Raw genomic sequence first — 22449 nt, forward strand, 5'->3', positions numbered from 1 at the left:
TTCAATATGATGTTAGTTGTGGGGTTTTAGATAACCTTTATCAGGTTGAACAAGTTCCTCTGTATCCCTAGTTTGTTGAGTATTATCATCATGATAGGGTATTGAATTTTATCAAATGTTTTTTCTGCATCTATTAAGATGATCATATGGGTTTTGTCCTTTATTTTATTGATATGGTGTGTTCTATTCATTGACTTTCATATGTTGAACCAACTTGGCCTCCCTGGGATAAATCTCACATGATTACAGTGTTTAATACCTTTCATTTATTGCTGGATTCAAATTGCTAGCATTTTGTTAAGGATTTTTGTGTCTATGTTCATGAGATATTTGTGGCTGTCTTCTGATGTCTCTATAGGGTTTGGTGTCAAGGTAATACTGGCCTCATAGAATGTCCTGGAAAGTGTTCCCTCCTTTTTTTATTTTTTGAAAGACTTTATCAAAGATTGATGTTAATTCTTCTTGAAATGTGATGGAATTCACCAGTGAGGTAATTTGGGCCTGGGTTTTTCTTTGCAGAAGTTCTAAAATTACTAATTCAGTATCTTTATTTGTTGCACATCTACTTAGATTTTCTATTTCTTCTGCATCTGTGTCTTTCTAGGAACTTGTCCATTTCATCTAAGTTATCTAATTTGTTGCCATATAATTTTTTGTAGTATTCCTTATAATCATTTTTATTCTCTAATGTAATTTCTGTAATATTTTTGTAATTTGATCTTCTCACTTTTTTATTGGTAAGTCTAGCTAAAGTTTTGCCAATTTTATTGATCTTTCAACAAAAGAGGTTTTGTTGATTTTCTTTATTGTTTTTCTGGACTCTAGTTTATTTATTTGCTCTAATACTTATTATTTCCCTTCTTGATTTAGGTTTAGATCATTCCTCTTTTTCTACCTTCTTTAGGTGGAAGGATAGGTTATTGATTTGAGATATTTCTTCTTTTTAATATAGGCACTTACAGCTATTCCCCCTAATGTTGCTACATCTCATAAAGTTTCCCTTTTCCCCTCTTGCAGCTAAGGCAAAGTCTTGATCATTTGGACATTCCCACCAGGACGTTGAGTCTTGAACAAATAGTGTAAAAACAAAACAAAACAAAACAAAAACAAACAGGGGACAGAGTAGAATTCACTTAAGATGGCGGCATGCAATGGTGATGTAGTGGTTCCAGCTGTGGTATACTTAACTAGACCATTCCTCTGTTGTGACTTTGGTTGAGATTCCTAGTTCTATTTTCTGAGCTTAATTAGCTGGCCTTCCTATCAAACTGAGGATTACTTGACGACCTTCCAATATATTTATTTCCTCCTTAAGTTGGTAGAGTTGGTTTCTGTTGCTTGAAACTAAGAATCTTGGCATACCATTTAGGTAAGGGTTGGGGAGAAGGAGAAAACAGAGGTCTTTCATTTTTCTCTTTGTCAAACTTTCTTTGTAAATCTCTGTGTTGCTAGTATTGTTGTATTACTTCTGTCATTTAAGGGGAGCCTGGGTGGCTCAGTCGGTTAAGCATCTGACTCTTGGTTTCCTTTCAGGTCATGATCTTATGGTTGTGAGATCCAGCCACATGTTGCACTCTATACTGACAATGTGGAGCTTGCTTGGGATTCTCTCTCAACCTTTCTTTCTGCCCCCCCCCCCCCGCTTGTTCTCTCTCTTTCTCTCTCAAAATACATAAATAAACATTTTTTAAAATATATGCTTTTAGGGGTGCCTGGGTGGCTCAGTTGGTTGAGCATCCAACTTCGGCTTGGGTCTTGATCTCATGGTTCTTGAGTTCGAGCCCCACATGGGGCTCTCTGCTTTCAGTACATAGCCCACTTTCGATCCTCTGTCTCTGTCTCTCTGTCTCTCTTTCTGCCACCCACCCCCCCTCAAAAATAAATAAAAACATTTAAAATATATATATGTTTTTAAAATTGATAATCTAAAGCACAGTTGGATGAAGAGAAGTGGTGGGATATACAATTTGAAAATTAGGATAAGACCAGATTATACAAGGCCTTGAATGCCATTTTGAGGATTCTGAAGTTAGCTCAGTAAGTATTGGGAATTTACAAAGTGGAACAATGATGACATGATCAGATCTATGTTTGCTTTTTTAAATTATTATTATTTTTTATTTCCATGTAGATGAATTAGAACTCAGAGAAATTAGAAACCAGGAGAATAGTTAGGAGGAGGCTACTGCTTTGGTCCAGATATAAGATTGAGAAAATTTCTCAATCTGGAGAGAGAAAAAAAAAAAGACAGAAGACGAAAAGAAAGGAAGATTGTCAGTCACAGTTTGGATTTTCTGGAAGCAGATGCTGAGATAGTATGAGGTGGAAGATATTAACTAGGGAAAGGAAGGGGGATTGAATAGAAGGAGAAGTCAAACTTCAGTGTAGATCTGACAGATACCCAGCCAACCTGGCAAGGAGCTCTGGAGTGAATACTGTTTATCAGAATTGCCCTGCAGTAGGTGGGACTGGCTGAGCCTTTATACCCCTGCTTTGCTCAGTCACCAGATGAGGACAGCCCCAAGAGGAACATGACCTCATGCAGGACTGTTCTCTACAGGTAAGGCAGACACTGAAGGAACTGAAGCAGCTCGTGGCTATCTGCTGCCTAAGCGCCCTGTAGCTAAACACCCAGTAGAACTGGGCGGCACACCTCGTACCTACCCCAGAGAAAGAGCTGAATTACCATATCTTACAAAAAAAGCAAGAGAGTGGAAAAGAAGGATTTGATTCTACAGATACTATATTTTGTAGGTGGGAGATGAAGAAGGAGTAAATAAAGGTCAACACTTAAGTTTCTACACTGATGTGGTTTGCTAGTAATTCTGTTTAACTGATAGCAAACAACAAAGGAGAGAGAACAGGTTTGGGGAGAAAGATAAGGAAGTTGACTTAGAACATGTCGACTCAGAAATGTCTGCAAAATATTAAGGTGGAGATGATTTTCAAAAATCAATGCAAATGTGGGGTCTGGAGGTCAGCAGCAAGTGCTATATTTATTGGGTGTACATATATATATATATATATATTTATATAATACTCATAATGCCTCTATGAGGTAGGTGTTATTTTTATTATACCCTTTTTGTACATTTTATTATACCTTTCTTTTTTTTTTTTTTTTTAATTTTTTTTTCAACGTTTTTTATTTATTTTGGGGACAGAGAGAGACAGAGCGTGAGCGGGGGAGGGGCAGAGAGAGAGGGAGACACAGAATCGGAAGCAGGCTCCAGGCTCCGAGCCATCAGCCCAGAGCCTGACGCGGGGCTCGAACTCACGGACCGCGAGATCGTGACCTGGCTGAAGTCGGACGCTTAACCGACTGCGCCACCCAGGCGCCCCTATTATACCTTTCTTTATGAAGAAACTGAGACTTCAAGGAGTTAAATGCCTGGCTTAAAGAAGTAAAACTCAAATCTGTTTGATGGCAAAACACCTGCTTCCAAAGACAAGATTATATTGTTTCCCCATGGAAAAGACCACACATAGATGACATATGAATACATCCACAAAGGGTACAGTTTAAATGGGACCAAAAAACCAAAACATGGAAGTCTAAAAAAGCCATGATTTCAAGGTGAGTTGAGTAGGATGACAAAGGCAAAGGGATTGACTGAGTGGCCAGAACAATTTCTAAAAATTAGAAGTATGGAATCTCAGGGGTTAGGGTAAAAAGAGAATTCTAGTCCACAAAGGAAAATGTTGCAAATATCATGTGGAATGGAGATTTCACAATTAGAGGTCATTGATGATCTTAGAGTAGTTTATAGGGAAGTCAGACTGCAGTGATTTAGGAGTGGGAAAGGAGGGAGTAGAAGCAAAAGGTATAGTCTACAGGATCCCTGGGTGGATCAGTCGGTTAAGCGTCCGACTTCAGTTCGGGTCATGATCTCACAGTCCGTGGGTTCAAGCCCCACATCGGGATCTGTGCTGACAGCTCAGAGCCTGGAGCCTGCTTCAGATTCTGTGTCTCCCTTTCTCTCTGTCCCCTCCCCTGCTCACACTCTCTCTCTCTCAAAATAAAATAAAGACAAAAGATATAGTCTACTTTTCCAGAAGTTTTGTAGAGGAAAAAATAATGCCATCTACATAAGTAAGGAATTTATTAATAATATTATTAATTAACTAATAGCTCTTTGCTCCCATATTTTAGTTTATACTCCCACCATTTCTCTGATTATTTCTTTCTACCTCTACTATATCAGCATCTTTTCCCAAATCTGATGTGCCTGGGAGCATCGAGTGGTGTTTATTCTGGTTGATGGACTTCTTGTATTTGTTAGGTGTTTTGAATGCCTTGGGTGATTCTGTCTTTGGAGGACATGCCATAGACACCCTCTACCCCCACCCAACTCCATCATCTGTTTTCCACAAAGATAGATAAGCACTCACTTCTCAGACCAATTCAGGAAAGCATGCAAGTTCTTAGGTGCTTAGCAAACCAAGAACTCTGTCTACTTAGCTTCCTCCTTCCCTTTCCCTCCCCCAAACTCTTGGTGGGCAGATCAGGGAGAAGAAAGGAGCTGCCACTCCAAACCTTCTGGGATATAATGTCCCAGATGGGGAATCTGTGTGGTTTTGCAGTGAGCTGAGATCTTCCCTCATCAGCCCCCATCAGTCCAGCCCTTTTTCAGAGGGGTCTGGAGAGCAATCAACACCGCCGTCCACCTGTGTACAGGAAGATGCCTACAGCCACACCAGCAATGATGAAACTGCCCACCAGGACACCCAGGACCAGCGAGGTGTAGGAGCGGCCTGTTTGGCTCCCTGCAGAACATGCACAGAATTAGCCTGAAGAACATACCTCCAAGAAGTCCATGGTTTAAATCAAACACTAAGGGATTTCTACCCCAAAGGAAGGGGGCTACTTCACCAAGTGACATAAGCTGTGTATACTCTGTCCCAACCCCCCAGCCCTGAGACTTCCGTTGCTCAAGGTATGCATCCTTCAGGTCTACCCATTTGCCTGGAACCCACCCAACAGCACACAGGCCCATCCCCGATCCCATCATACCTTTCGAGTTGTTCACAGTGATGTGTTCTTGCACATACTGCACACAGGTGTCCTGCAGGAATTCTCGCAGTTCGTACCGAGTACGATTGTAGGCGTTGAGCTGCTGCAGGGTGTAGGTGACCACCCTGGAGGGTGCCTGGGGCCCTGCCACCCATAAAGCTGTCTCTGGCTGGAAATGCACAAAGGAGCTCCCATTCACAGACACTTCGAAGAAGACACGTGCTGTAGAACCCTCAGGAGGCAGCTCACAGCCCAGGAAGCAGCGAATGATCAGAGGAACTGTGGATGAGGGAGGGTGAGAGGGCTGTATGGAGACGATGCCAGCTGTGGGAGAATGTCCACCGGGGGAACATGAACTTTCGGGGTTTCGGGTGGATCAAGGACAGGGCATCCGAACAGGGTCAGCCCCGAGGTCATGCCAGCAAAAAGAGGGCCTGACGGAGGGCCCGCAACTAGGACACCTAGTCCTCTTCAGGCTCAAGCTCCCAACCAGCAATCAGCAAAGGCAGGTGCCCTGGTACCACTGGGCTGCTCAGAGCAGCCGGCTCACACAAGACCAAGCCATCCACAAGACCCCTCCAAGAACGCCGTCCCTCCATGAGGCTCCGCCCCGTTCCCCCACAGGCCCACCCCACCAAATCCCGCCCACAGGCCGCGCCTCCCGCCTGGACGCGCCACCGCCGCCGCCGCGCGTAGGGGCGCGCGCACCACGCACAGGTCAAGCGCCGCTCATGGTGTACCAGCAGTACCAAGCTGTTGAACTGGTGCAGATAGGTCTTCAGGCTGTCTTCTGTGTGCATCCAGCTCTCAGGCTCCTGCAAGGGCTGCAACTGGCGGATCGTGACGTTGCTGCCTAGGCCTTCCAGCACGTGCGTCGTTAGCCCCCCCAGCGACGCGTTGCCCCGGTGCCACACTTGATAGGGGTCGCGAAAGTAGGAGATCTGGAGCATGTGGAGGTTCCGAAGGCCTGCCGGGCAGTGTCAGCGCGTCAGGCCTTGGCCGGCGTGTCAGGGCTTGGCGTGTAGCTGGAGGTAATAACCCCCTACCTAAAGGCCGGCCGCCCACCTTCTCGGCCGTTCATAAACTACAAAGTGTTCTCCCACTCTTCCTCCCATAACCCTGTCAGGAGAGCAGGAGAGGGATTATTAACTTCGTTTTACAGATAAGGAAACTGAGGCTGGAAAGAGCAGAAGCCACTTGCCTCAGGGTAATCCAGTCAGTGGAAGAGCCACTCCCATCTTTCTGCCTCTCACCCTGTAACTACCCCCACTTCTAGTTGGTCAACAAATCCTGGCTTCCAGTAAAATCCTATTCCATCTCCTGTTCCCTGCCACTGCCCTACTTTAGGCCTCATCGGTTCTCATCTGGACTCGGGTGGTAATGTCCTTCCTCTTCCCCGTCCCCTCATTTTTCAGTTTCACTCCTTCTAATCTGACCTCTCTCTGACCCAGAAATAAGATTATTCTCTCCTGCTTAAAATCCTCCAGTGACACACTCCCCTATCAAAATCATTAATAATAATAATAATAACAATAATAATGGCTATTATTGTTACTCTGACCTAAGCACTGTACCTTACACATATTATTATCTTATTTGCGCCTTCCTCCCATTAGCTAAATGCAGTAGCTACTGTGATTAATCTCAGTCCATAAGAGACACAGCCTAAAATGGTGTAGCAGAACTAAGATTTGAGTGCAGGCGGTGTGATTCCAGCACTTTTAACCATCCAGCCATACTGCCTCCCCATAGGATATCTGTCCACAGAATGAAGTCCAAAGTCTTTAGCTTGGCATTCAAGGCTGCCAGAGACCAGGCCCCAACTGCCTTATTTAACCTCTTCTAGTACTTATATATAGTAAACTACTTGGAGTTTCTCATGCTGCCTTTTGGCTGACATGAATAGCATGTTGGGGTGTCTCTGCCTCTAGGCAAACTTCTATTCATGCTTCAAGACTCAGCTCTGTTGCTCTCTTGGAGGAGTTTTCCTGATGCCTCTCCTCTTTACCCTCCCGGACACAGCAGGTCTGTTTCAATGATCCCAGATTCCACGTAACTGTCTCCAAACACACAGACTCTACTGGGCTCCCTTAGGCTATAGAATCATGTCTGGTTATCTCTGTCTCCTACACCTATTAAGGCCCTGGCACAGGGTTGATGCCCAGAGAATGTGTGAGGGGGGAATGAGTCTGGGGTTGTAAATTTCGGTGCATGGATTGTCTTGTCCACCTTTGCATTTGAAAAGCTGTGCTCTGTGTCTGTAGGTGTGAATAGGTATATCTGTGTGGATAGCCCTAGATAAGGTTCCTAACTGCCCTGTGCCCGGTCTCCTCCCCTGTAAAAGAGAGATAATCATATTGCCTGCCTTGTAGAGATATTACGGGAGTCAGATGTGTTAGTGCACGTATTAACCATAGTGAGCGCTCCTTGAATACTGGTGATTTGCTCCCTCAGAGAGAGACCGAGGCTACAGAGACTGTGGGAAAGGGGAGGAGAGGCACCTGTGTGGTCACCATGCAGGGCAATAACACCTTTCTCTGCTTAAACAGCCACTTCAGGCAGCCTGACCCCCTGAGTTTTCCCAATGACCACAGCTTCTTCTTCCCCCGACTTTCCCCCAAGCTTCCATCCATCTTACACCTTCTCCAGTCTCCTCTTCTGCCTCACTTAACTCAGTCCCGGTCTCTCCAGTGGCTTCCCATTCCTTCCATCTCTCACGTCTTCCTGTCTTCCTTGGTCTTACCCCGAACCACGATCACCCTCAGCTCTCCCCTTCCAGATTCACCCCCTCTCTCGGGGGCTAATTCCCTTACCCTTTCTACCCATCCCTTTCCATTTTTCCAGTTCTGTTTCACACCCCTCCCCCCTCCCATCCCCCACTCTCCACCCCCTGCCTCCTCCATCTCCCCCTTCCCTGGGGACAGACTGTACTTCCTCACCTTGGCTTTGGGACACAAATCAGTCCCCAGCACCCTGCCTACCCTACAGAGAGATCTGGCTGGCTGCAGGCACAGACGCTGTGGGATAAGGTCTCCTCTGGTTTCTCCTATGTACCCAGACAGGCTGAGAGTCTCCAGAACCATCCCGGGGCAGATGTGCCCCTGACTCACCATCTGAGGCTTCATGGCTACAAAAGGCCCAGCCGGGCAGGAGCAGTAGACACAGCAGTGGCAGCAATGTTGTCAACATCCTGGGGCTGAGGTTCTTACCCCACCTGGGCTCCTTCCTGGCTCTGGCAGGCAGAGGGCTCAAGCTGGCTGCAGCCTAGGGGGAAAAGAAGTAAAGACTGTCTGGAAGGAGAGGAGACTGCACAGAGGAGGCTGGAAGGTGGCCAGGGGATAGGAGGAGGATGAGAGCGTCAGGCTTATTAAGTGTTATTCCTACCCTGTCTCATTTCCTACTAGGGGGCTGGCCTCCCTCTTGCCCTTCCCCTGCCCCGCCCTGCATTGGGCCCTCTGGCCCAGACCTGCCTTTTCCCTTTTCCCTGGGCCTCTTCCAAACAGGGAGCGGAAAAAGGGGGAGTTGGGATCAGAGAGAAGTTCTGCCCTCGCTGAGTCAGGGGGTGGGGCTCTGCTTTCAATTTAGAGCAGACTCTGGGGTGTAGAGATCAACAGGTTACTGGTGGGGAAATTGAGGCCCACAGAGGTACAGGGACTTGCCCAACAGAAGTTTGTATATCACGGTAACAGATTGGGGGTTAGAATTTGATTTTCCAATGCGCTGGCTACATTTTATCAGAATTTTAAGTAAATAGTAATTACACAATCAGGAATCTTGCTCTCAGAAACACATGGTTACAAAATGAGTATAAAACAGCTCACTGCAGCTGTTCCTAACCAGAGAGATTTATGAACAATCTAATCTCATTAAAGGATTGGTCATTTAAAGCAATATTTTTCAAACTGAGGTCACAATTTACTAGTGGATAATGAAAACAATTTAGCAGTCATGATTAGCAGAGGTTTTTTTTTCTTGTTGTTTTTGTTATTTTTATGAAATAGAACAAAATAAAAATTTTCAGTGCATCCTCCTGGGTCAGGGTAGACATTATTTTATGAAATATTTGTTTCGTTGTATATGTGTATCTTTCAGTTTTGTGTAGTATGTTTCTGTGATGGGTTTTGAATAGCAGTTTAAAATGTATTTCTTGGGGCACCTGTGTGGCTCAGCCAGGTAAGTGTCCGATTTTAGCTCACGTCGTGATCTCGCAGTCTGTGAGTTCGAGCCCCGACTTGGGCGCTGTGCTGACAGCTTAGAGCCTGCTTCAGATTCTGTGTCTCCAGCTCTCTCTGCCCCTCCCCTGCTCATACTCTCTCTCTCTCTCTCTCTCTCTCTCAAAAATAAATTTAAAAAACATTAACAATTTTTTAATAAAAAAAATAAATAAAATGTATTTCTTACTGTAAGAAGCAAGTAGAAAAATTTGGAAGTCACTCCCCCAAACTATGGTAATCCAAACTGTGGAATACTATGTAGTAGTTAAAAAAAACCCTCCCCTGCCTAATCCCCTGTTTTCATATTACTTAGCACTACCTGAAATTATATTACTTATTCATTTACATGTTTATTGTCTGAATGTCCCCCAAGAGGCTGTCCATCTTGTTTGCTACTGTGCCTGGAATGGTGCACATAATAAACAATATAATAAATAATAAATGTTAGCTAACAGATAACTGAATAAGATAGTTACGATATGCACAAATCTCCAAGAGTAAGTTGCAGAATATTAGGGACACTTTGGAACCATTTCTGTGTCAGCCACACAGATGACATCTAAGCAGCCTATTTTTTTTATGGGAACAAATGAATCCAGAAGGATGTATATCAAATATAGCAGTGACTTATCTCCACTGTTTAATTATCAGGGAGGAGCCTAAGGTTAAAAGCATATGTGTGTTTTTGTGTAGGGGTGTGTTTGTGTGTGTGTGTGTGTGTGTGTGTGTGTATGTGTGTGTGTATGCACGTGTGGGTGTGTATATGGATGTGTATGTGTGTATGCATGTGAATATGTGCGGTGTGTGTATACATTGTGTGTATGCATGTGTATGTGGTGTGTGTGTGTTTGTGTGTGTGTGTTATGGGTGGCAATCTTGTGAAAGGCCTTTTCAGTCTATTTTGTGATGGGTTTTATCAATCTGTAATGTTTGAAAATTTTGCACCTAAAATGTGATCATATATCTTCTGTTGAATTAAAAATAAAAGTTTAAAGGGCACCTGGGTGGCTCAGTTGGTTGAGTGTCTGACTCTTGATTTCTGCTCAGGTCATGGTCTCGGGGTCGTGGAATCCAGCCCCACATTGGGCTCTGCGTTGAGCATGGAGCCTGCTTGAGATTCTCTTTCTCTCTTTCTCTCTCTCCCTCTGCCCCTCTCCCCTACTCATGCTCTCTCTCTCTCTAAAATAAAACAAAAAAAATTTTTTTTAAAGTTTAAGTAATAGATTATGGTAGAAGAGGGTGGCAGATCATATGAGTGGATGTACTGACATGAGATATTAATAAGTGAGAAAGGGAAATGTGGAACAATACATACAGTATAATTCCATTGAATTTTAGTTAAAATTTTTACTTCTATCCAAGTAATACATATAATTCCATTTTCATATTTAAAAAAATTATGTGTGTATATGTATATTTGTATATACATAGGAAGAATGCCAGAAGGCGGCTGTCAATAGAGATTACCTTTGGGAAATGGGATCAGATAAAGGGCTAAAGTGGCAGTGTTAGCTTCTTTATTTTATATACTATTCCTTGGAGGGAAAGCTGATGTCCTAGTGGAATCAGGGCAAACCCCAGACATCTACCAGGCTCGCGTCCCCTGAACTGAATATATGCTCACGTCTCAATTGTTGTAGATTAGCTTAGAAATAACCCAGCAGTTTTCCAGCTCGTCAAGATGGTCTAGTCAGAAGGAGAATGGGAGCCTTGTTTTCCTGGACTGGGACTTAGGAAGAGTGGAAGGTCTTAAATCACTGCCAGTTGTACTGTCTTGGCTTTATAAAAACTTATTATGAAGTATTCCACATTTGAAGAATTTTTTCATGCCTGAAGAATTTCATTACAAACATACTTGTCCTCACTACCCAATGTAAGAAATAAAATATTACCGATATAATTGAAGACCCTGTTGTGCCTTTCCCCTCCCTGATTGTGTCTTTCTCCCCCTGCCCCATCACCAAAGTAACCACTAATCAGAATTTGCTATTTTTCATTTCCTCATTTCTGAAGATATAACTACATATGCACTTATCCCTAAGGGATATGTATTGGCGGTTTGCATATTTTGAGCTTTGTATAAGTAGTATTTTTTTGAGAGGCGGGAAGGGGCAGAGGGAGAGGGAGAGAGAGAATCTTAAGCAGGCTCTACGCCCAGCATGGAATCCCACTCAAGGCTCAACTGTGAGATCATGACCTGAGCTGAAATCAAGAGTTGGAAACTCAACCTGCTGAGCCACCCAGGTGCTCCAAGCTTTCTATAAAGAGTATGGAAGTGCATCTATTCCTCTGCAACTTACTTTTTTCCCCTAACACACTGATAAGATTCATTCACCTTGTTATGTGTAGGTCCATTAATTTCCCCTGCTTTGTAATATGCCATCTTATGAATATACCACAATTTATTTATCCATTCTCCTGTTCAAGCTTTTTTTTTTTTCTTTTCCAGTTTTCTGCTGTTACAAAGTGCTGGTATGACTTTCTTGTACATGTTTTCTTGTGCAGGCTTGGGAGAGTTTTCGTAGGTGCAAACATGGGAATGGAATGGCTGAGTCATAGGTATAGGCATCTTCAATTTTACTAAAAATTGCCAAACTGTTTTTACAAAATGTTTGGGCCAATTTACATTCCCAACAGCGCCCGAGAGTTCCCTCGCTCCATATCCTTGCCAACCCTTGGCACGGTCAGATGGTTGGGTGTAAAATGGCACTTCATTTTGGTTTTACTTTGCTTTATCTGATTCCTAGTACGTTTGTGCATATTTTTGCTTTGCCTTTTTTTACTCCCTCGAGGGCTTGCAAGGTGCCTTGGGCTGGAGGGTAGTAAAGTATATGATTGAACCAATTTGAAATTGAGAGCTGTCAGTCTTTGATCTCCGCAGATAGGGCCTGCCTCACAGGGGTTAAAGTGGTCCACACCATCTTCCACAGGGCTAATCACAGAGAGGTCTTTCTCACCAAGCTAAGATCTGTCAGAGAGAGAGAGCTGACACAGCAACAGCTGCTTCCCAAGCATCCTCCTCACACACCAGTGGGCTGAAAATCAATAGCAGAGACAACAATTATTATTATAGCTAACATTTATAGTCAGCCAGGGGCAGTGTTAAGCTCTTTACATAAATAATCTCACTTTATCCATATGCCAGCCCTTCTAGGGGGGTTTCATTAACATCACCATTTTACTAATAAACTGAGGCTCTGAGAAGATAAGTGACTTACCTAAGGGCCCACAGCAAAAACTGTAAGTTGAACCCATGCCTCCCTGACGCCAAAGTTTGTGAATTTAATCACCACATAGTATCTCAAAAGCTTTGGGGGATCACTCTCCATCAATACATTTGTGAACACATAGTTCTAACACTCTTGAGTATTTATGTTATATATAATACAAGACATGCCCCAAATTCATGCTGTGTGCTAGGCCTTTACCATTTTCTCTGGGGAAGACAGTGTCCATGTTGCAGATGAGATAACTCAAGCCCAGAAAGGCTAAGTAATGTGCCCAAGATCACATACCATGGAAGTGCTGAGCAGGGATTTGAAATAAAAAATGAGGGGTATGGGTTTGGGTATAGGGAGCATGAAGAGAGTATTGGGGATAGGGAAGCTGGTGAGTGGGGGCAGCTTGAGGGGCATCCCCTTTTCCCCTTCTAAACTCAGGGTTGGGATGGGGAAGACAAGGCATGTGGTGGCTGGAACCAGAGCTTACACTGCATCTGGCTTAGGTGGGCAAGGGGCAGAAAATCACAGAGTGGGCATCGGGCCAGCAGAGACCTAAAGAATGACAGTCCTGGGGCACCTGGGTGGCGTAGTCTGACTTCAGCTCAGGTCATGATCTTGTAGTCTGTGAGTTTGAGCCCCAAGTCAGGCTCTGAGCTGCTTCGGATTCTGTGTCTCCCTCTCTCTCTGCCCCTCCCCTGCTTGCACTCTGTCTCTCTCTCTCTCTCAAAAATAAATCAACATTAAAGAAATTTTTAAAGAATGAAGGTCCTATTGAGCAGAGGGATGTGAAGAAAGCTGGTGGTAGCATTTCCCACTCCAGAGAGCACATGCCAGGGGAAGATAAGGGAGACAGGAAGCTGAGTGGGGGCCAGTGCTGGCGCAGCCCCAGTGGGTGAGGAGAGGCTGGGCTGAGCCAGGACTGGCGGTGTGCCCAGCTGGACTTCAGAAGACTGGGCCTCTCCCTCCCCTGTTTGCTACTGAAGGCAGGCACAGTTTAACCAACCAAACCAACTCAGATAACGAGTGTGGTCCCTTCAGAGATCACCTCCTGCTTAGGATGTGGAGTAGTCACATGTGCTGGGCACTGTATTAAGTTAGCAGAGTGCATGCGTTTTATTCTCACTGGTGCCCTATGAAAAGTATAAAGAAACAGCCATTATTTTTATTTTATAGAAGAGGACACAGAGGCAGAGCACAGTGAACAGACTGGCCCAGAACATGCTTTCTTAACGATTAGACTGTCCTGTGAGGATAAATGAGATAACTCGTATAAAGTGCCAGAACACAGCGTGTATCCAGTAGGTGGGAGAGATAAGAAAGAGGCTTGGCTTCAGGGGGCCAGCAAACAGAAGTGACCCTGCAGCAGGAAAAATGGAGGGTTGACATTAAGTATAATCCTGAAGGGGAGGCAAGGAACAGATATGAATCTTACTCACAGTTTTCCCGTTTAGACACCAACACACCCCAATGTAGGGAAGATAAAGAGAAGCCCCATAAAGTCAGACTGATTCCAGCCCTTGCCTGCCCAGCAAGTGGTAGGAGCCTGGTAGTCCTGGCTCAGCTCCTGCCTATCTTTCCAGCCTTATCTTTCCATGTATTCCAGTCTCCGCCAAGTCTGCTCTTCCTGGTTTCCTGAACACAGAGCACACAAATATTATCTTTGCTCTTTCTTTATCATGTTTTTAGATAAACAGAAGTTCCTAATTTTAAGATACTTAACTTTATAAATCTTTTCCATTAGTTCATGCTTCTTGTGCCTTGTTTAAGAAATCCATCCCTGCCCTGGGATCATAAAAACGTTCTCCAGTTTATCTTCAAAAGCTTTATAGTTTTGTCTTTTACCTTTAGGTGTATGGTGTGAAGTACAAGTCAAACTTAGTTTCTTTTATGTGGATGTCCAATTTTCCCAGCACCACTTATTAGAACTCTGCCCTTCCTCACTGATCTGCAGTGTTATCTCTGACTTACAGTAAATGTGTTTATTCTGTTTCAATAGCCATTTTTTACTCCCTGTCCCAATGCCTTGTTATCTTAATTAGTATGGTTTTGTAATAATACATTTTCATATCTTGCAAATCAAGTCTTCCCGCTTTGTTCCTCAAGAATGCCTTGGCTATATTTGAACTTCTATACATAAATTTTAGAATCACTTTATCAGGTTGGTAGGATTTTGGTTGGTATCACATTCAATGTGTTAATGATTTGGGGGAGAATAGACATCTTCCCAATACTGAATCATCCAATGCAAGATAGAGTGTATCTCTTCATTTATTTATATCTCCTTTGGTGCCCCCCTCAGAGTTTTATAAGTTTATCTCTAACATCCCACTCACCCTTTGATAGAGTTTTTCCCCTGGGCCTCTCATATTTTAAACTGTTATTGAAATGGCATTTAAGGGGCGCCTGGGTGGCTCAGTCGGTTGAGTGTCCGACTTCAGCTCAGGTCACGATCTCACCGTCCCTGAGTTCGAGCCCCGCGTTGGGCTCTGTGCTGACAGCTCAGAGCCTGGAGCCTGCTTCGGATTCTGTCTCCCTCTCTCTCTGCCCCTCTCCACCTCATGCTCTGTCTCTCTCTGTCTCAGAAATAAACATTAAAAAAAATTAAAAAAAAAAGAAATGGCATTTAAAAGAAATGTCGTGTTCTCACAGCTTTTGCTGGTATAGAAATATAATTTTGTTGCACTGATTTTATATCTAGAAACCTTAAAAAACTCTTTTATTTATTCCAATAATTTAAATTCTTCTGAATTTTATATATCCATATTCATTTCAGTTGATAGTGACTTTTATTTCTTCCTTTCTAATTTTTATAGTTTATTTTTCTTAAGAAAACATACTGGCTGAAACCTCTAGTACAGTGTGAATAGAAATGGTTTTTAAAAAGTATTCTTGTAGTTTTCCTGATTTAAAAAGGAAAGTCTTTGGGGCACCTGGGTGGCTCAGTCAGTTAAGCATCCAACCCTTGATTTCAGCTCAGGTCCGTGTCTGGCTCTGCACTGACAGCACGGAGCTTGCTTGGGATACTCTGTGTGTGTGTGTGTCCCTCCTTCATTTGTGGGCATGCTCTCTCTCCTTCTCTCTCTCTCTCTCTCTCTCTCAAAATAAATAAATAAACATTCTTTAGGGGTGCCTGGGTGGCTCAGTTGGTCCGACTCTTGATCTCAGTTCAGGTCATGTCTCACTATTCATAGGTTCAAGACCCGCGTCAGGCTCTGGGATTCTATCTCTGCCTCTCTCTCTCTCTCTCGCAAAATAAATAAACTTAAAACAAATTTTAAATAAACATTAAAAAAATAAAAATAAAAAAGAAAGCTTTCACCTTTTTATCAATAAATATGATGTTTGCTGTATTTTTTAATAGATACCCTTTATTGGATTAAAATTCCTTTATATTTCTAGCTTACTGAGTTTTTAATTTCTTTAATGTTTTTATTTATTTTTGACAGAGAGCAACAGAGTGTGAGCAGGGCAAGGGCAAAGAGAGGGAGACACAGAATATGAAGCAGGCTCCAGGCTCCCAGTTGTCAGCACAGAGCCCGACACGGGGCTTGAACTCACAAACAGTGGGATCATGACCTGAGCTGAAGTTGGACACTTAACTGACTGAGCCACCCAGGTGCCCCTAGTTTACTGAGTTTTTAGCATAAATGTTTTGAGTTTTTCATAATCTAATGAAATGATCATACAAGTTTCCATCTTTAACTTGTTAATGTGGCAAGTGCGTTAATTAAGTTTCTAGTGTTAAACTAACCTTGCGTTACTGAGATGAAACAACTTCTTATAAAGTATTATCCAGTCTACGTATATCTTACTCTTGGGCTATTTGTCTCTGGACTTCTCCAAATCCTCCCCACTCCTTCAAAACCCTGACACCACCTCCTTCTGAAAGCCTTCTCAGACGCTAGAAATGACCTCTTTCTTACTCTTCTTACAAAACCGAAAGAACTTTACCTCCCATTGTAGTTACATTGTCACATTCTATCCCTTGTCTTCTCTCCTGGACTCTAAACTCCTGGAGAGCATCTTTGTGCTCTTTTCTCAGCCCACTCCCTCCTTCTAGGACCCAGAGCAGACATATAATGGAGTGTGACATAGGATGAGAACATGGGCTCAGGTAAAGTTGCCTGAGTTCACATCTCAGTTCTGCCACTTGCTAGCTGTTAGATTGAAGACACGCCATTTGGCCTCTCTGAGACCATCATTAAAATAGGAAGAATAATAGTTGTCGTGAGAAGGAAATGAACTAGTATAAGTGAATTACTTAATACAGCTCTAGGCACATATTATTTCTGTTAGCTCAGTCCGTAGTTGTTGCTACTTCTCTCTGTGCTCCGGGTACTCTGAGCTGCTCACAAGTTATTTCTTCTTCTTTTTTTAATGTTTATTTTTTTAATATTTATTTTGAGAAAGAGAGAGAGAGAGAGAGAGAGAATATGAGCAGGGGATGGGGCAGAGAGAGAGAGAGAGAGAGTGAGAAAAGGAGAGAGATAGAATCCCAAGCAGGCTCCATGCTGTCAGCACAGAGCCTGACACAGGGCTCGATCTCACAACTGCAAGATCATGGCCTGAGCTGATGTCAAGAGTCACATGTTTAACCGACTGAGCCACCCAGCAGCCCCTGACAAGTTATTTCTAAAAGTTTCTGTGAGCCATCTTCTCTTCTTCCTTTATTTCCTCTAACGTGGTTCACATGCTGCTTCATTCTTTTATTCAGTGGGCATTTATTGAGCACTTACAGTGTGCTAGGACCTGAAATAGACAAGATCTCCACTTAGGAAGAGACAATCGAGTAGGGGAGAGAGACATATAAATAAATAATGATAATACAATAGGATAAGTACTAAGAGGGCCAGGGAGGTGGAGACTGGGGCTGAGAAGTATGGGGGTCATCTAAGTTATGAGAGTAGAGTCCTCTGATTTAGTCTGGGGTCAGAGAAGACTTTTCTTAGAGGAAGCGATACCCAAGCTGGTCCTGCAGAACAAGTGAGCGGTGGGAGTGGGGATAGGGCAGAAGGTGTGGGGAAAAGGTGTTTCATATAGAGGGAGAAGAAAGTGCAAAATAATATAATATGAAAGGAGAAGTAATACAACATGCTCGAGACATTAGCAGTACTTAAGGATGGCCAAAACAGAACAGTGGTAGGGAGGGAGATGTGACATGAAGAGGTAGGCAGGAGTCTGATGAAGAGTTTGTCCTCTAATCTAAGGAATTGAGACTTTATCTTGAGGTGATTCTCACCTCTTTCTTTGGTCTCCCTACCACCTATCAGAGTAGGTGCCACCTACTCCAGGAAGCTTTCCCTGACTTCATACCCACAGTTTGAGTTGAATATTCTTTCTGTTCTACTATAGCCCTTTCTTTGCCCTCGTCATAGCCCTTAATTCTTTCCATGATAATTGTCTGCTTAAGCATCTGCCCCACACACCAAAAGCTATAAGGTGGCAGGGAATGTATTTTAGCATTTTTGTATCACCAGGCTAGAAGAGTACTTGGCACACAGTAAGTGCTCAATAGATATTTATTGGATGAATGAACAAATAAATAGGACATCCAGGGTAGGAGAGAAAACTGCGACTCACAAAATAATTGGCCCTTAAAAATTATCTAATCTTTTTCGTGCCTCAGATTTCTCATCTGGAAAATGGGGATAGAATAGAAATTTCTCTCAAAGGGGTTTCATGGGTCTGTGAATTGCTTAACCCCAGATCTTATATTTAGTGTCAAGGATAATTCTCAACATGCAAAAAACATCATTCTCATACAAATAGACAGGGAGCATGGGTTAAAGTTTCATTTAGCTCGTTAATAAAGGGACTAGCAGGATGACAAAGCCAGTTCAAAATAGAATATAAAAACTGAAGCTTTTATAGTCAATGAAAAAGAAAAAAATGTTGAAAAAAATGAGACTGATAAATTATGTACAAAATGGATTAATGTCTTACAGGGTAATAAAACCATAATCTTTGGGATTGTCTTTTCTACAGACAAAAAGGAAATCATCATGCTTTATTGCTTTACAGAACTATACACTGTCTGTGCCCTAACCGATTGTGTAAATAATGTAGCATTGAAGATGACTCTTTTTTTTTTTTTTTTAATTTTTTTTTTTTCAACGTTTATTTATTTTTGGGACAGAGAGAGACAGAGCATGAACGGGGGAGGGGCAGAGAGAGAGGGAGACACAGAATCGGAAACAGGCTCCAGGCTCTGAGCCGTCAGCCCAGAGCCTGACGCGGGGCTCGAACTCACGGACCGGGAGATCATGACCTGGCTGAAGTCGGACGCTTAACCGACTGCGCCACCCAGGCGCCCCTGAAGATGACTCTTAAATAGACTTGACATTCAAGACTTTATTATGACATTAAAAGGTCACATAATCATCTTTTTATTTTAGTAACACGTTTCAGATGGTTTTTCTTAACACTGGTAAGTTTAATTTAATAGTTGCTGTTATTATTATAACGTCAGTAAATGTTTGCTGGGAGCACTTGGGTGGCTGAGTTGGTTAAGCATCCGACTCTTGGTTTCAGCTCAGGTCATGATCTCGTGGTTTCGTGAGTTTGAGCCCCTAGTTGGGCTCTGTGCTGGCAATACGGAGCCTGCTTGGGATTCTCTCTCCCTCTCTCTCTGCTCCCCCTCCACTTGCACTGTCTCTGTCCCTCTCAAAACAAACAAACAAACAAACAAACAAACAAACAAACAAATAAATACAATGTCAATAAATGTTTGCTGAAAGGATTTTCATTGGATTAGACTTTTTCTTTTTCTCCAGCAGCAGAGTTTGGGGCCTACAGGGCAGATTGGCCGAAGGGTGATCCCTGCAGGATATCTATATTCTTCCCTCCCTCAAGCTGGGGTGGTATCTGGCTAATTCTGTATCACCAAATAGGCAGAGAGAAGTATCTGGTTTGGACATCAGCAGAGGAGGTACCCCCACCCCCATACGGACATATTTTCTTTGAAAGAAATGGATATTTCCAAAGAGCAGTGAAGTAGACCATGGAAAAGCCAGAAATGTATTAGACCATATCCATTTATTTTTTCCATTGTTTTAATTAAAAAATTGTGGTAAAATACATATAACATAAAATCTACTATTTAACCATTTTAAGTGCACAGTTCAGTGGCGTTAAGTATAGTCATGTTGTGCAACCATTACCATCATCCATCTCCAGAACTCTTCATCTTGCAGAACTAAAATTCTATACCTATTGAACAATAATCCATTTCCCTCATCCCAAGTCCCTGGAAACTACCCTTCTTCTACTTTCTGTCTCTATGAATTTGATTACTCTAGATGCCTCATATAGGTGGTATCTTGCAATATTTGTTCTTTTGTGGTTGGCTTATTTAACTTAGCATAACGTCCTCAAGGTTCATCCATGTCGTTGCACATAGAACTTCCTTCCTTTTAAACGGTGAATAATATTCCATTGTATTTATATCACATGTTGTTTATCCATTTGTGCATCAGTGGCCACTTGCACCACTCCCACTTTTTGCCTATTGCTTCCATTTATTTTATAGTATAGAATTATTATTGTTTTGAATTGCACATCAAGGATAGACACCATTTTCAAGGCTTGAGATCTCAAAGATTGTAATCTGGCCCAGGGCCTGGGACTGGCCGAACTATGACACCACCTGTGGTCACTTCTTGACTCTGTACTTTTGCCTAAATACACCCAGGATGGTTAGGTTTCTCTAGGCAAATTGAGCCATGGGTCTGAGTTCACTCGGAACACGAGCATTGTAAAACATGTACCTAGGGCTCTGACTGAGGAATCAGTGTTCTAAATGCATGGACATGCTGGAGACGGTGGAAATCCAAACATTTCTACAAAGCAACAGATGGAAAGTTTCCCAGGAATAAAACTAGTTATTTCTTGGCAGACCCAAAGTACGTAGTGCACAAGCTTTTTGCTGGGAGTTGGGAGAATCTGCTTGAACCACATGGCCCCAGATGCTAGAAAAGGAATTCTCAGTGCTTGCTTTGGCAGCACGTATACTAAAATAGAAAAGGAATTCCCAGAGACTTTCTTGCTAAAAGTAGTCAAGAGAACCAGGTCAAAAGAGAACTAAAGTGTCTTGACTTCCAGCTTCAGGGAGTTGAACTCTTTTACTCTCACTTTCCAACAAAAAGGAAAGGAATGTTGAATGTAGAATCATATGAAGCTAAGGCAGAAGGGCATTGTAGAAGTCAATCAAATCTCTACTTTTCTATTCTGTGTTGGCCTTTTATCTATGCCTTTGTGATTAATTTCATCAAGGTAGGATAGACTGGGTCCAAATCTTGCCTCTACCACTTATTCAGTGTGAGGTGGTTGTTACTAAATCTCTCTCCAGTTTTTAAAATCTGTGCTTTTATTTTTTAAAATCTGTAAATGGTGATAATAATACTGTCTCAGAGGGTTGTGGTGATGATTAGTGGTGTTGATACATGTAAAGTACTAAGAACAGTGCCTGAAACATAGTAAATTGCTCTATAAGTGATTTCTATTATCAATATATTTTTAAATATAATTTATTGTCAAATTGGTTTCCATACAACACCCAGTGCTCATCCCAACAAGTGCACTCCTCAATGCCCATCACCTACTTTCCTCTCCCTCCCACCCCCCCATCAACCCTCAGTTTATTCTCAGCTTTTAAGAGTCTCTTATGGTTTGCCTCCCTCTCTCTCTGTAACTCTTTTTTCCCCTCCCCCTCCCCCATGGTCTTCTGTTAAGTTTCTCAAGATCCACATATGAGTGAAAACATATGGTATCTGTATTTCTCTGATTGACTTATTTCACTTAGCATAATACCCTCCGGTTCCATCCACGTTGCTGCAAATGGCAGGATTTCATTCTTTCTCATTGCCAAGTAGTATTCCATTGTATATATAAACCACATCTTCTTTACCGATTCATCAGTTGATGGACATTTAGGCTCTTTTCATAATTTGGCTATTGTTGAAAGTGCTGCTATAAATATTGGGGTACATGTGCTCCTAGGCATCAGCACTCTTGTATCCCTTGGACAAATTCCTAGCAGTGCTATTGCTTGCTCTGGAAAACAGTGTGGAGGTTCCTCAAAAAATTAAAAATAGAACTCCCCTCCCTATTATCAATATATTTTGGGCATTTTCTTATTAGCATTATTCTGGTTATTATTCAGTTGGAAAGTAGTCAAATGCCATTTGGAGTGTTGTCCTACAGTTTTACTCTGCTTTATGATTGTTTCTGGAAGAAAATTCTGCAGTTGACGCATGTGGAATTCTGTTTCCCAACTTTTTTTTTTACAGTAACTCTGCATGAATCTGTTAATATTTTCCTTAGGCTGAGAGGCAGCCTCATTCTCTAATTTTTCAGATATGAAAACTGAATCCCCACAAGGGAGAACTACTTGCTCAAGATCACACAGAAATGATGGCTAAACCATACAGAACCAAGGGCTTCTGACCACTAGTCCAAAGCCTATTCTGCTTGGCACAGAGACCAAGAGCATTCACCTTGGGAACTGATACAATCTGAGCATCCTCAAACTCTATTCACCCACAGGAAGACGTGAACACTCTATAATTCCAAATATTCTCCAATAGACACCTTTCCTTTTTACCCAAATTGCAAGCACTTCAAAAGAAAGGATTGTGGCTTGACTACTTTGGACTTTTCATTGTATGCCACACATTGTCCTTCAAGTTCTTAAGGGCAGAAATTATTGCCTATAACACCTTGGATTAATAAGGGTAGGGGTGCCGGGTGGCTCAGGTCATGATCTCATGGTTCGTGAGTTTGAGCCCCATGTGGGGCTCTGTGCTGACAGCTCAGAGCCTGGAGCCTTCTTCGGATTCTGTGTCTTCCTCTCTCTCTTACCCTCTCACTCGTGCTCTCTCTCTCTCTCTCTCTCTCTCTCTGTCTCTCTCAAAAAATGAATAAACATAAAAAAGGGGGGGCAGATGCTCTGATACTATAAACCTGAACAACTCCACCAAAAAAAAAAAAAACCCTGCTAGAA

The 22449-nt window shown here is 42.7% G+C and overlaps 1 protein-coding gene across 1 annotated transcript; it reads right to left on the reverse strand.

Moving 5' to 3' along the window:
• Positions 1–4019: 4019 nt before the first annotated feature.
• Positions 4020–8305, reverse strand: PROCR (protein C receptor). Its single transcript, XM_047069563.1, has 4 exons — positions 8125–8305; positions 5730–5981; positions 5015–5293; positions 4020–4767 (listed from the first exon to the last, which is right to left on the reverse strand). Exons 1-4 carry the CDS (start codon positions 8201–8203, stop codon positions 4652–4654), a joined length of 726 nt encoding a protein of 241 aa, XP_046925519.1. The 5' UTR covers positions 8204–8305; the 3' UTR covers positions 4020–4651.
• Positions 8306–22449: the final 14144 nt, after the last annotated feature.

This window comes from Lynx rufus, unplaced genomic scaffold, assembly GCF_022079265.1.
Source record: "Lynx rufus isolate CCGP_SWC_20201006 ecotype Redwood Valley unplaced genomic scaffold, mLynRuf1.p SCAF_8, whole genome shotgun sequence".
Lineage (NCBI taxonomy): Eukaryota > Metazoa > Chordata > Mammalia > Carnivora > Felidae > Lynx > Lynx rufus.